Below are 15,593 nucleotides of genomic sequence, written 5' to 3' on the forward strand. Positions count from 1 at the left end.
ATGGTGTTCTACATGATACTTTTGGCATATGCAACTCTCTACATCTTGTGCATGATGTTTTTCATTTTATACCATGTTGAGCATGGACTTTTACAATTCTTCAGCTCCATAAAGTCATGCTTTGTGGGAATGTGAAGTGGTTGTTGGTATGAAATTTCCAACTAGATTTTGAAACTTACTCCTACTGTTAAATAATTTATTATATTGGTTTACATTTTATTCTTGGAAGTAATAATAGAATCCTAGATGATACTCTCTTGCCTTGCTTTCTTCACTCTCCTAATCGATTTGACGAGTCAAACAATTGAATAAGCATTTTCATGAGCATGATTTCATTATATAGTGATAGTAGGTAGTTAAGGTCCATGAACCTCTTCATGCTCTGCTTACTTTTTAAAAAATTTCTCCATCTTTAGACATCTAGTTTCCTTCATGAGACGCTGCGCATGTGCTCTAGACTTTGACGTGCATTGTGGATCCCCAGACGTGGAAGCAGGCCTTTGCTTTTGAGAGCTTTACTTTGAGTGCTTTGCGTGTTTGGGGTTGTGTGGCATTGGATTGATGTGGGCTTAGCGTGTTTGGGGTGGTGTGGGGGTTGGGGTCTGGTAATCCCCAAGTAAGGCCTTCATGCATGGAAATTGTGGAGGGGTGCATAGATCTAAGATAAACGTGGGTTCAAGTAAGGGATAAATTGAGGGGGTCACATGGATCGAGGGATAATTTATTAGGGTGTATTGGGTACATGCATGTGGCAAAAGGGCTGGACTCAAAGGTGAAATGCCTTTAAAATGTTTTGGGAGGGGGGGACAAAGAGAAGAAAAGTGCTACATAGATGCTGATGGGCCAGTTGGGGTGTTTTCACACCCGGTTTTGTGCGACGCGTTCATCGATAATTTATTACTTTTTTTTGAAAATTAAAACCGACCCTTCGTTTTTTCTCCCTTTTTTTTTTGCATGGCCAGCAAGGGCGGGCACGCACTTTTACGAAACGCAGGCTGGCCGGGCGCTCAAACCATGCAAGCTTGCACGTGTGGGATCCACCTCTACGCGGGGTCCACCGTGGGGGGCCGTGGCTTTTTTTTTTTTGGGGGTGCGTCGGCAGGCCAGCAGTTAAAGTGCCACTGCCACGTATGTACACACGAAGGCAAAAGGGGTACCCGGTACCAATTTTGCTTGTGTCCGCGACTACCCCAAAACAATCTACAGCTTCCGCCAGCCGCCGACCTCTCACGCTGCCAGATGGCCTATTTGCGTTAATAAAGCGCTTGGCCGACCCGCTTGTCATTACGTATCCCACCTCTCCTCAGTCTTCGCCTTCTCGCATCAGCGCGCACACACACTCCAGCACCCATTACACCCCTCTGCAGGCTTTCTGTGGCCTCTAAGCTCCTTTCGGGTCCTTCATTGTGAGCTTCTTCTGTATCGGTTCTTTGATTTCCTCTACTCTGCAGGCCTTCTGTGGCCTGCAAACCCTACCGGGTCTTCCGTTGTCGGGTTCACTGTTTGGGTCCTCCTGTCTTTGGTCCTTCGCTTTTGCGTTCTTCACCTTTTTCTTTTTAAACAGTTGGGTTCTGCACTATTTGGATTTTCAGTACAAGATCGCCCATTCTGCTGGCTTCTTCAGTGTTGGGTCCTTTGCCTCTTCTTACCGTGAAATCGCCCCCTGTTGTATCGTCACCCAGTCATAGCTTGTAAGTGTACCCTTGCCTGCTCTTGCGGAAAAGGGCTTTGCCAGGACATCACCAATAAGCTCAACCCACATGGCATCTTTCCACTTCTGATCTCAACAAACATGGCATCCTTTTGTTGATCTCCTGCAACAATCACCAGTGCAGCACATGCAACAACCACACCATTGCTTGATTCCGGGAGAATTGCAATTGAGCTTACACCGAGGTAAATTCAACTCCTTGTTTATCGCATCATCCTTTGATAGAGTTTGCCATGCCGCCCAGTTTCGATCTCATGGAATGGAGGAAAGAGAATCACATGGGTGGCACCCCTGTAGTAGTGAAGATGGAGAAGCCCAACAACTGGGCAATGCTTGAGCTCCAGGGCCCCGAAGACAATGACTTTCACCTTGCTGATAAGGGTAGGGGCAAGAATGCCAAGCAGATCACATGGGTCATGCTGCTCAAAGCACATCAGGCAGCTGGATGGGTGGCTTGGCTTGCCCAGGCACTGTATGGCCTGCTCTCAACCATCAAAAAGCGCCTCATTCTACGACAAGGTGTGGAAGACAAGCCCCAGAAGGGCAAGCTTTTCAACATAATCAAAACACTCCTGGCCTTTGCCATCGTTATGCTAGGGTTTGAACTCTTAGCCCACATGAAGGGATGGCATTTTACGGCACCACATCTACACATTCCGGGCTCGCAGGATGTACAGGGACTTCTCCATTCCACCTATGTTGCATGGATATATGTCAGAGAAAACTATCTTGCTCCTCCGTTGCAGTCATTGGCAAACGCTTGCATAATTTTGTTCCTTATCCAGTCAGTGGACCGAATTATGCAGTGCCTCGGGTGTGTCTGGATCAAGCTCAAAAAGATCAAACCTGTGCCAAAAGTGCAGTCCTTGGACACGGGGGATGCAGAGCAGCCCTATTCTAGCTACCCAATGGTGCTGATTCAAATACCCATGTGCAACGAGAAGGAGGTATGTACGCCGTTCCATCTAGCAGTTCTTGAATTGAGTTCAAATCCTGTAATATAAGTGTGAATTGGTTCATTAGAATGCTTGTTGAGAGAATTTCATGGATCTCCTAGTGAATGCAAGCAAGTGCATGTGTGTGTGTGTGTGTGAGTGAGTGAGTGAGAGAGAGAGAGAGAGAGAGAGAGAGGGGGGGAAAACTAGTACTTCACTTGGCGGCCATGTGGCCATTTGTAAAGTAATTTTTGGTAATATATCTTCGATTGCGAAAAAAAAAAAGAGAGACACATTCACCCAACCCATAATATACTGGCAAGCCTCTTACTTTCTAGATTTTTTTTGGGTCTCTTTAGCACACATGCACACACACCGACCATATACTGGCATGTCTCTTACACATGTGTGAGGAGAGCATGCCTCTCAGCATTTCTTTACACATGCTAGCAGAATGAATATTTGGTTTTTGTGACTCAGTAGGATCTCATCATATGTGCAGGTTTACCAGCAGTCAATTGGTGCAGTTGCCCAAATGGACTGGCCGAGGGATAGAATGCTCGTGCAAATCTTGGACGATTCAGATGACAAAGAATGTCAGATGCTGATCAAAGAAGAGGTGCAAAAATGGCATCAGAAGGGCGTTAAGATCGTGTATAGACATCGTTTAATACGGACCGGGTACAAGGCGGGCAATTTGAAGTCTGCTATGAGCTGTGACTATGTTCAAGACTATGAGTTTGTTGCTATCTTTGATGCTGATTTCCAGCCACAGCCAGATTTTCTGAAGCAGACTATCATACACTTCAAGGTGACATGGTTTGGCCTTTCTTTTACAGCAGTTTGTTCACATTCTTATCTCCATGCTAGCATGGGGCTTCTATCTCTTACCATCAATTCTCTTCCTTTGTAGGACAATGAAGATCTGGGCTTGGTGCAAGCCCGATGGTCCTTTGTCAACAAGGATGAGAATCTCCTAACACGGCTGCAGTACATCAACTTGTCTTATCATTTTGAGGTTGAGCAGCAGGTCAATGGTGCTTTTCTCAATTTCTTTGGCTTCAATGGCACAGCTGGTGTTTGGAGAATAAGAGCACTAGAAGATTCTGGAGGATGGCTGGAACGCACCACAGTTGAGGACATGGATATTGCTGTCCGAGCACATCTTAATGGATGGAAGTTCATCTTCCTCAATGATGTCAAGGTAGTGTATAGGAGATGGTGTGTGCGTGTGTGCGTGCGTGCGCTTATTCATGAAAATATGTAGAGTAGACCTATGTTTATACTGTCTGCACGGGGGAGAGTTAGGGTTTTCTTAGAAGTGAGAGCCATCCCCGTGCAGGTGTAGGCTTCCCTGATGCTAGTGAATTATTATGTGATCTTAGTTCTAAACTCAGTCTTTGTATCTGCAGTGCCTGTGTGAAGTACCAGAGAGCTACGAGGCATATAGAAAGCAGCAACATCGCTGGCATTCAGGTCCGATGCAGCTATTTAGGCTGTGTCTTGTTGATATAATTACCTCAAAGGTAAGCATTGGTTACATCTTTAGCAAAAACAAGTGCTTCTCTTGAGTTGTTATAATGAGAGCACTCTGCATACAGGCATGACTAGACTGTATGGGTCCTCTTTGGCAAAAGGTAGTATGTTTTTTTCTCACTTGTTGGCGCATCGGTGTTTTGTGCAGATCTCCATTTGGAAGAAGTCGAACTTGGTCTTCCTTTTCTTTTTGCTCAGGAAGCTCATCCTTCCATTCTATTCTTTCACTCTTTTCTGTATCATTCTTCCGTTGACAATGTTCGTCCCGGAGGCCCATTTGCCTGCCTGGGTGATCTGCTATGTGCCCGCCATCATGTCTTTAATGAACATTGCGCCAGCTCCAAAGTCATTCCCTTTCATTGTACCATACCTGCTCTTTGAGAACACAATGTCGGTCACCAAGTTCCACGCCATGGTCTCTGGCCTATTCCAGCTTGGAAGCGCATATGAGTGGGTTGTTACCAAGAAGGTTGGCAGAGCTTCAGAGACGGATCTAGTGGCCCTTGCTGAGAAGGAAGCACAGAACGAGCATGAACAGACCAAGCTTCATCGGGGGACTTCTGAGTCTGGCCTTGATGCCTTATCTAGAATCAATGACCAGCCTGTCAAACCCAAAAAGAAGAAGGTGAACCAACTGTACAGGAAAGAACTTGCATTGGCTTTTCTTCTCTTGATTGCAGCAGTACGAAGCTTGTTGTCAGTGCAGGGTGTACATTTCTACTTTCTGCTATTTCAAGGGATCTCGTTTCTCTTAGTTGGGCTCGATCTTATTGGTGAGCAAGTGAGCTGATTGTTGATGATAAGCTGAGGTACATATATATTATCTGCCCTCCTCCACAGTGATTCAAGAAGCTTTGGGGCATCATGTTTATGCTTACAATAACAAAGTTAGCTCTCAGCTACGTGTGCAACCGTCTCTTGTAGACTGAGGTTTTTCTTAGTTGACTTTTGATGGCACTAAAGTTTGATTCTCGAGGGGGAGTTGGAAGCATAAAGATGCTTCATCTCATGTGTTGTCAGTGTTGTTGTAACTACCACCAACAAGAGCTTTGCTATCAGCCCTCTGTGTCTTCATTGGTCGCTGGATGGGGTTGTGAAGCAATCACTGACATGAACTAGAGTTGAATTCTTGAAGGCAGCTGTATTTATGATTAATCTGCCACCTCGATATAAGAGTGTTCTCAATCATCATAAGCACATTCTTTTGGTCTGAAACATTGTTTAGACCACCTTTCTAGTGTGTAGACCTCCTCTCTCTGAAAACATTAATGAGTAGAACTCTCTCATGTTTTTCTATGGGTGCATAGGCATTCCTGAATATATTATTTTTTGATGTAAATGGTGCATATGCATTATTTTTTAGGCTTCATAAGGATAGAACAGTGGAGTGCATTGTGCTGAATCTTCCTTTGTGGGTATGGATCTACCACACATCATCTCTGATAATTCAGTTGCACTCATGTTGGCCTCAATTCTATGATCGTGACAGTATTAAGAGTCGTGGGATGTCATAAAATATCTAGTTGGTGGAGGAAGGTAAGGCTCTCAACCTTAGCGATTCCGTCCCCAAGGCCTCTTTCCCCTGGTTAATAATTAATGTAAGATTATGGTAAGGCTGATAACCTTAGCCATCCCACCCGTAAGGTCTCCGTCCTCATCGAGCCCTTCTCCCCCCCAACGTCTAGTATTCTCCCGCTTGTGAGAACCGTCGTCGCTGTGTACAACCGTGCTAATCTTCGGGACTACTGAATGCTAATTCGGGGATTAGTGACCGAATGCAACAAGGCTAGTTGGGGAAAGCAGAGTGATACCGGTGTTTAAGGTTCATAATTAGTAAATCATGATAATTGGATGGTTATTTATAGCAACAGTACTCACAGGTGGCTAAATCTATGTAGACTGGCTGGATGGTTATTTATACCAACAGTACTACTCTACAAGTGAGGTGGTGTAATAAATCCATGTATACTGGCTATTTATGATTGGATGTTATTTATAGAAATAGTACTCACTGTACAAGTGAGGTATCGGTTTTTGGATGGTGTCATACCAAGAGTCCTAATGTGGACATGGCTGTCTCAAAGATGGTCTTGTCAAGGATTTGTATGAGTAGGCTCTAGTGGTGCTAATTTGGTGTGGATCTATGAGAGAGTGCTTTAATCTCTAGCTCAAGGGAGGTCTACGGACGCAGATGGTGGTCGGGTTGTGAGCTTTTTTGCACCCTTTTCGATTTGGTTTGTACCTCCTTCTGTTTAGCTTGTGATTAAGGTGAGGATCTTACAGTCGGTATCAGAGTGAACCTAAAGAAAGGTTTGCATGTCTCACGTGTGGTTACAAGTATGTTGAGAATCCCGTGTATTTTTCTTATGGTATTTGCTAGGGTCTTGATCTTGGTTGAAAAGGTATGGTGCTTTTTTTAATTTTATGTCATGCATGCTTGAAACATGTGGTCCTAAGGGTAGGAGAGAGAAAGAAAGAGTGTGTGTGAGATTGACTTTGAGAAGGTGTTGGACTTGCCAGTTCCTTGGACTAGGAGGCAACTTCGGGCATTTCTAGGATTCACTGTCTTTCTTTGGATGTCAATGTGATGGATTATTCGGAACTTATTGTGTTCCTCAAAAACCTCCTCAAGGATGGGGATAGAAGTCCAATAGTCCTAGAACGATGTGCTTGACGAGATTTTTCAGTACTCTCAAGCTTAGAGTAAAGGAAGATTCGGTGGGCAAAACTTCTGTAGCATTTTGACATGAAATTAAGTATGTGAAAAGTAGTTTGAACCGAGTTGCAGATGCCTTGAGTAGGATTAGGGAGTTGAATCTTTTGAGTTTGAGCGAGATGTATGATTGACTATGTCAGACCTCCTATGGGCATTCTAGTTGGCATTGGTGAAAACAGGTCTAGGCGAGGAGCTCCACCGTTTAGACCAAGACTAAGGGATCATACCCTTTGCTAGGGTGGAGATGATAGAGTTTGTGTATTGGGTTAATGGTGAGATTAGTAGACTGTTTGAACCTCATGGCACTCTTATGGCATGTCATTTAGGGGTACATTGGACTTATGATTAAAAGAAACAATGAATGCTTTACTAGCCTAGATGAAGACGGACTATGTGGTCAAATGTCGTCAGTGTCAGGTGAACAAGGTTGAATGCCTTAGGACTCCAGGGTTGCTAGATCCTCTGGAGATTTCTTTGAATAAACAGGAAAGCATTTCCGCGGGTCTTATTGTCGGACTAGCCCACGGACTAGTAGAGGGCATGTCACTTTATCTAGGTAGTGGTAGAACATGTTGACGAAGATGGCAACATTTTTATCCACAAGGATGACTGAAGCAACTGAATTGGCACAATAACTGTTGAGCAGCTTTTCAGATTATGTGGTCTGCTTTGTGACATAATGAGTAATATTTTCTAGACATTTATGACAGCTAGTTTTTTTGGGAATTGGAGACTGTGATGAGTACGAGTTCCTCTGATCACCCTGTTGAGCAGCTTTTCAGATTATGTGGTCTGCTTTGTGACATAATGAGTAATATTTTCTAGACATTTATGACAGCTAGTTTTTTTGGGAATTGGAGACTGCGATGAGTATGAGTTCCTGTGATCACCCTTACTCTAATGAGAAACAAAGAGGGTGAATCGGGTTTTGGAGGATATCTGCATATGTGTATAGAAGTGGATTAAGCTCCTCATACTTGCATAATGAAAGTAGAGAAAAAGTGATTAAGCTAATGACAAGATAATACCAATGCAAGGGATTAAGCTCAAATCACACATTTTTGCATTAGATTGGGTGCCTTCAACTAAGTTTGAGTACATTGTTAGCACCTTTCTTTGCTTAATCGATTGCCTAATATGGCTCCCTTGATTGATTGTAGCTTCCATCTCCCATGATTCTAGGCTTAATGATGATTATTGACTCTTATGCACCTACTAGTCCATTTAGGCATCTTCTTTAGATGTATCTTGGGCTGATTCTTATTCGCATACATCATGGCTTATGATTTGTTTGGCCCATCTACTCATGTGACATTTGATTTGAGACCCTTTGCACAATTTCCTAAGGTTACAAGTCCTCCTTTGTTAACCCATTTTGAGGTTAACAAGAGTTGCCACTATAATTCTACATCAAATAGCAAAGAAAGAGACACCAAAAACGTGTATGATCAATCTATGAAGCAACGGTGTTTCAATCTACAACTTGGATGGGCACTCGAAAATGGTCCGAAGGAATACTTAAGGCAATCCTGCTCCTAGAGTGTGTGTCAATATCTAGAATGACTTTCATGTGAATGAACTGCATGCATGTAATATGTGATTAAGCATTGTACAAGCAATAGGCCACTTATGAGCCTTGGGCACGCCAGATCGGCTATAGTTTAAGTGTGTGTGAACACTTATGAGCCTTGGGTGCCAGATCGGCTATAGTTTAAGTGTGTGTGAACACTTATGACCTTGTATATAAGTCACTTTCTCGCATAATACAATATACTCTCCCATTGTGCAATAGAGTCTTACTCTTGTGCTAATCCTCTCTCTAATATTCTTCTCTAATGCATGCTGGTGAGTTTGTATGAGTGTTGTGAGGTGAGAGGAGGGACAGGGACCTGTAGTCCAACGTGATGGCGTGAGAGGAGGTGTGGAGCTTCAAGACCTTGAGGGTTACAAGCTTGGCCATTGAAAAGATCCCCACAACTTGTATATAAGTCACTCTCTCATAATACAATATACTCACATTGTACAATAGAGTCTTGCTCTTGTGCTAATCCTACCTCTGATCTTCTTCTCCAATGCATGCTAGTGAGCTTATATGAGTGTTGTGAGGTGAGAGGAGCGATAAGGACCTGTAGTCCAGTGTGATGGTGTGACAACACTCACGGTAGATGGAAACTTCTCCCCAAGGAGGTGTGGAGCTTGGAGACCTTGAGGGTTACGAGCTCGGACATTGGAAAGATCCCCACGACAATAAGGTAATCTTTTGTGAATGTATCTCTAAGAGAGGCCAAAGTGAGCAGTACATTTTTGGTGCCATTGTTGGCTTTTTTCATTTCTTGTTCTCTAAATCTATGCATAACCTCTTGCCCATAATCTCTAGTGGTGGATTCCCAAAAAGAGTTGGTTGTATGGAGATTTATGGTGATTTTGGTTGTTTTTACCTCTCTTTTTTGTTTTGGAAAGAATGTGTTTTAGCTTAATTTATTTTTTTGTTATTTTTAGATTGATTTAAATGATTTATTTAGCATCTACATAGGCTATTATAGGCTTAGAATGCATCATTTGCATTACATTAAAGCATTAAGAAGTAGTTTAGAGAAAGTTTTGCTCTCTGCATAGACTTCACATGCTAATTTTTACACTTCCAATGAGTTTCTTGATGTATCTGAGTAGATTAGAGTGTTAGCATCTATTTTAGTTAGCTTAATCAACAAAGAAAATTTTAAAAAAAACATACAACACTCTTAATTTTAACCAATTTCAGTAATTGGATTAGTTTTTTGCATTACGAAAGTGACTACTAGTGAGAAGAGAAAGAGTAGAAAAACCCAAAAAATTAGAGGTTTTAGTGGTTGTTGGGTTAATGTGAGTTTATAAAAAGAGATTAGGAGTGCATAGAGTGTATTTTCAGGCATAATTGCACCAAATTCACACACAAAACTCATAAATTTAAGAATTCTAACTCTCTTTTATATAAGAGAAGAGCCCAAGATTTGGAGTTAATTATTAATTATTTGTTAATTTGCACATTAGACAATACAGATGCCTTAGTAATTTATTGCTTAATCCAAAGATCGACTTAATTATGTGAATTAATTAGTTATTAATGGTTAATTAAGGTCTCTTAATCAATCTAAAAAGGGAGAAAATTAGTGAAAGGGTTAATCTTGGATTAAGAATTCAATGTGAAGATGCCTTGTGAGTTGGCTAGAATCCACTTTAGTGGGCCATTTATGACATGTGTAAGAGGTGTGTAAGGGGGTTCCATAAAGTGTTGACTTTTTCCTCCCACCCACTTGCCTTTTTGAAAAAAGCCTTTTACACCCTCTAATGTGAACCATCCCTCTCCCTCTATCCAAACCACACTATAAAAACTTAAATTCTTTAAAAAAAGAGAGATAATCACCTTGGCACCATGGAAAACTAGAGATATTCACACCTAAAAAACTCAATTTTTCATGATCGTGAAAAACTTTAAAAAAAACATAATCACGCTGGCGGGAGCAATGGAGTGAAAAACCAAAGATATTTATGCCTGAAAACCTTAGTTTTTTCATAGCCATGAAAAACTTAATAAAAAAGATAATCACACCAACAATGGCGTGAAAAACCATAGATATTCATGTGTGAAAAACTCAGTTTTTCACGGCCTCCATGAAAAACTAAAATTTAAAAAACTAAAAAATTGAGATATTCATGCCAACTCCTGGCGTGAAAAACCAGGGAAAATCATGCCGAAAACACGTGTAAAAATCACTCACATTGATTTAAGGAATTGCCTCGCTAAGTCTAAAAAAACCTTACCCTGAAAATTTCATTCTCAAATTTTGGAAGTGGCATGAAAAACCACTATGGTCTTTCATGATCGTAAATTTGCTGAAAAAATTAAAAACTTGGAGTTCGAAAGGTGATCCAATGATAGAGACTAAACTTGATTTTTTTTGGGCGTGAAAAACTAGAGTTTTTCATGGCCAAATAGTTTTTTTTTGGAGGTTATTGAGGTGTCTACATAATCTAGACTTCTCGTCTAAGTTCATTGGAAGTGAATTGTGTGAAAATTCACGGCCGTCATTAACTCAAGTTTTTCACGTCCAAAAAATTTTATTTTTTGAGGTTGTTGAGGTGTCTACATGATCTAGACTGATCACCTAAGTCCATTGAAAGTGAAATTGAGCTTTAAAAATCAAAGAATTGTGGCGTGAAAACTCAATTTTTCCACGGCCCTAGTTTTTTCGTGGATTAATGAAAAGCTCTTTGCACAATTTGATCATAGTCTCAAATCCAGATTCTTTTGATCAATATTTCAAAGAAGTTATTCATTTAGATGATAACATGATGGAAGATACCATTGAGAGGAGGAAATCTTCCTCGTCTAAGCTAGTGAAAGCAGGGAGCAAAGAGACATTGATCTTTGATATGTCCATAGCAGAATTCTATAATGCCTTGCTTGAAAACTTTTGAAGTCACTCTAAGAAAGGGAGGAAAGAGACAATTATCTCTAATATATCCATAGCAGAATTCTACAAAGCCTTGCTCTTTTGAAGTCTCTACAAGAAAGGGGGTAATCTTGATTGTCAGCAACCTTTATGACCCCTTTCTCTTGTAGACCTAATGTGTTGTGCATATTGCACCATCCCAATTCACATTGCACGTATCCTAAGCCAGTCTTTTTGTACTATGGTCCATCGCAAGGCTTTCGGTCATGACATCTCACAATGTGTGTATTCAACATACAACAAGTGCACACTAATCATTTCAAAACCAAGGAGCCCCATGTAGACATTTGGTCTCCTTGACTCAAATAGAAACAAAACCAAGGATAGAAACTACTAAAGTAGTTAGACAAATAGTGCACTGCTTCTATTATTGTGTACCACACAAGGTTGCTGACTACCCAATGTGGAATGCACCTACTCTCATTGATACCACAACCCATGTGTGATTGATGCGCTATCGATCACATGTTCATAGATTCTATGAGGAGAGAGGCTCTGTTGCAAGGTGCCGTGCAATACCCAACACTCAATAACTTAAGTGTGTAGAATGGGCACTTGTCCATGATTCCATTGAATGTGCTCAAACACTTGCAAGAAAAGTTGCGATAGAAAAAGCCAAAAAGCTTGCTAAAGAGGATAGTGTTTTGAAACAAGAAACATAAAGAGAATTCACAACCTCCTAGACCTAAGAAAGCCAAAGCTACACAATCTAAAGAGGTTAGGACAAAACCTCAAGACAAGTTGCGATGATAGAAAAAGGCAAAAAGCTTGCTCAAGAGGATAGTGTTTTGAAACAAGAAACATAAAGAGAATTCACAACCTCTTAGACCTAAGAAAGCCAAAGCTACACAATCTGAAGAGGTTAGGACAAAACCTCAAGACAAGGGAAAAATTCTTGAAGAGAGTATAAGCCCTTGGGAGGTAAAGGAAACACCATGTACCAACATTAAAGAGAGTATAAGCCCTTGGGAGGTAAAGGAAACACCATGTACCAACATTGACTCTAAGGACTCCCCATGTATGCGACATTTTGAATAAGTGCTCGAAACAAAAGTCTCTCTCATCTTGCATGGGAAGGAACAATGGAAACTTACTGGTGATTTAGGAAATATCAGATGAAGACATGGGGTATAGCACCTCATCTAGTGCAAGTGAAAGTCAAATCAAACCACTAAGACCCATGATAAAAACAAGACCCGTAGCAAACAATATGCTTCAAGAGACCATGCTCAAACTAGTCGAGGTGCTCTGACTAGGTCACCAGTTAACATGGAAACACATCCTGTTAAACCCATTCGCAAAACCAATACAAAGAGGAGTACCGATTCCCTTTTCAAAAGGAAGAGGTAGTGTGTACCAAAACTAAAATTTTAAATCCATGATGAGGATAAATTAAAAGATAAATCTTCATATGATAGTGCAATTCAGTATTCGATTGAGAAACGATATTTAAAAAATCAAGTGTTTTTCAATCTCACACGTGAACCTCCAAGGTCTTGACATGCTTCTAAGAAATTCTTAGTAAACATGGTAAGGGTTCCTTTAGTGCCACTCTTCACATTGAGCGCCAAATTAAGCAATCTTGAGAATCAAAGTGATGATGAGAAGTGTGCTTTAGATCGACTCTTTGGGAATATGTCAGAGAATGAGGATACATCAGAGAATGAGATTTCCATACATCCAACTCAAAATGAATGGGAAATTGACACTAAAAATGAAATTGAAGCATCCATGGTTCCATTGAAGAAGCCTATCCAATTTTGGCTAGATTTTCCTATGGGAAAGAATGCTAAAAATGAAATTGAAGCATCCATGGTTCCATTTAAGAAGCCTATCCAATTTTGGCTAGATTTTCCTATGGGAAAGAATGCTAAATGGAAGCAAGCAGTGTTTAGTCCTAAGGCTAGTCATAACATTATATCCTGCGATACTTGGGTAAGAATGCTAAATGGAAGCAAGTAGTGTTTAGTCCTAAGGCTAGTCATAACATTATATCTTGCGATACTTGGGTATCCTTGGGATAACAACCTGCAATCACTCCTAGAAATCTTGAAGTGATAGATGCTAATGGGGAATACATGGAAATAAAAGGTTATTTCACTCTTCTCCTTGAGGGTGTTGATATAGAATGGGAGTTCTAGTCTACCTTGGAGGACCTTGATGAAATAATCTTGGGTGGATTTGGGATAAATAGTTCTCAGTACTACTCAATTGACAAATCAATGCAAACTGTCACCTTAGAGCACTAAGTGAATACATTCATAATGCTCTTACATGAAGAGGATCCATTTTTCGGAAAGGGAGCCTTCACCACCTAAACCCATTGAGCTTGAAACCCCAGAACATGAACTTGACCCTATTGAAAATCTTTGAAGATTTGATGTAGGATTCAAAGCCTTTGGAAATATTAAAAAAATTCAAGCCAACTTTACCCATGCCGTGAACATAATCTCATGACCCTTGAACTCTAGGAGTTATTTGGTTGGTCTACACTACAAGCTCATCATGAGTGGATCAATTTCATGTAGAACATGAAGATGCCATGTCTAGGGTACTTTGAACATATGATTTATATGTGAACTAACCCTCTTAGTTGTAAATTCTTTATGGTTGAATTTGTGTTAGAAGCATACTTAGTTCTAGGGTGGGAATGGATTGTTGTTGTAGTGTGAAACCATGCTTCATTAGCAATACAATCACCTTGAAGATACAAAACATGGAGATGGTGATACCATTTTGTGATAGAGAGGATTTGACACCGAAGGATCTATATGGTGCTAATCGTAAAAAGGCTACAAGTCTCCTCCCAAAATTCTCCATGGAAACTTGTCTTCTCCATTAGAAGCCCTTTCTAACAAAACCCCTATAACCCCAGCTCCAAACTCACCATCAAAAGAATAGGCTTCTACCTCTAATTTCACAACCTTGTCATTGGCTGTGCCATTCTAGATTCTTATACCTTGTCTCGCGACACCAAAAACACAGCCTGAATCTTACTCTGGTAAGGGTAGCCCCCTAAAACCTTCAACATCAATAGACCACCCTTTATCCGAGAAAATAGCCTCTATGAGATGATGCCATCGAGAATAAATACCTACCCTACATCCGTAGTACCTTATGATGAACCCTCTACTTTGAGAGCTCCTCTTCAACCAACCTCACCACCAAAGGAGTCAAAGGCATATATTATAAAAACTTTGTCATCGACAGTAGTTGCTCTTGAAAAGCTAGTAAATAAATCCAAGTGACCTCGCCATCAGTAGTACCTCTCATGAAGACCCAAGCCTCACATCATCAATGCTGCCTAAGCCAAAAAATATCACTACTCCACTGCTAGCTAATGCTAAGAAAGGTACCAAACTATTCGTTCCATAAAATAAGGTTTACCAAATACGTCAATGTTAAGATATCTTCATGGTATCAAAAGGTCGGTGGGGAACCAGTTACTAATAGCTCAAGGTTAAGGGTGGCAATCTGATTTGGCTACTTCATCAACCTAAGAAATGTACACTACAATGTTCACAATACTAACCTCAAAGCTTGGAAAGAAGAGCACTTGTCAACCTGTCCTCTATAGAGCAAGAGATACCCAAAAGTGCTCGACAAAATCTTCTTCCAATCAACAAATATTGGATTCTCAAGAAATCATTGCAAGCACAAAGATTCTATGAAGGTAATCAAAATGTGTGGATTCCAAAGAGATCCATAAGACCCCCTTAACCTAAAACAAAGGAAGCAACCTCATCAATGAAGGTAGTAACCCCCTCATCATAAGATCCATAAAAATTTCTCAATGATATTATGAGGGTAATTCTACCATTTGGGTGCCCAAGGCCCTACAAGAAAGAATAGCCTCACCACCAACATCTGTGCCAAGAAGAAGCATATCCACATCATAAATGGTGTGGTACTAAAGAAAAAATAAGAAGACCTCTTGTAAAAATGGAGAAGCCACAAGAATCTACTTGCACTAGGGGTAACAAGGGGATGCAACAAGTCACACCCTTAGATGCATCCATATCTGAAGAGCTACCATTCAAAGCTTCAACTCCAATAATAACTCGCTAGAACCACTTAAACACTCGATGGCACAATTAAAAATTTTTACCAACCCACTTTGGGAGTCACTACCATAAGTCCTTGAAGCTTAGCAATAGGCAAAGGAGAGGCCCCAACACCCATGAAAGGCAAGATGAACAAAA

The 15,593-nt window shown here is 40.9% G+C and overlaps 1 protein-coding gene across 1 annotated transcript; it reads left to right on the plus strand.

Moving 5' to 3' along the window:
• Positions 1 to 1,175: 1,175 nt before the first annotated feature.
• Positions 1,176 to 5,521, plus strand: LOC147625238 (putative xyloglucan glycosyltransferase 5). The gene is made up of 5 exons (XM_086818511.1): positions 1,176 to 2,658; positions 3,149 to 3,457; positions 3,560 to 3,850; positions 4,059 to 4,172; positions 4,331 to 5,521. Exons 1-5 carry the CDS (start codon positions 1,945 to 1,947, stop codon positions 4,970 to 4,972), a joined length of 2,070 nt encoding a protein of 689 aa, XP_086674637.1. The 5' UTR covers positions 1,176 to 1,944; the 3' UTR covers positions 4,973 to 5,521.
• Positions 5,522 to 15,593: the final 10,072 nt, after the last annotated feature.

The sequence above is a fragment of the Cibotium barometz genome, chromosome 24, assembly GCF_041138505.1.
Source record: "Cibotium barometz isolate CiBa-2024 chromosome 24, ASM4113850v1, whole genome shotgun sequence".
NCBI classification, from domain to species: Eukaryota; Viridiplantae; Streptophyta; class Polypodiopsida; order Cyatheales; family Cibotiaceae; genus Cibotium; species Cibotium barometz.

Bases quoted from the DNA above. Each gene is read 5' to 3' on its own strand.
- LOC147625238 (XM_086818511.1), top strand. From the start codon at position 1,945: ATGCCGCCCAGTTTCGATCTCATGGAATGGAGGAAAGAGAATCACATG. The intron at 2,659-3,148 runs GTATGTACGCCG...TCATATGTGCAG, and splicing joins CCATGTGCAACGAGAAGGAG to GTTTACCAGCAGTCAATTGG. The intron at 4,173-4,330 runs GTAAGCATTGGT...TGTTTTGTGCAG, and splicing joins TTGATATAATTACCTCAAAG to ATCTCCATTTGGAAGAAGTC.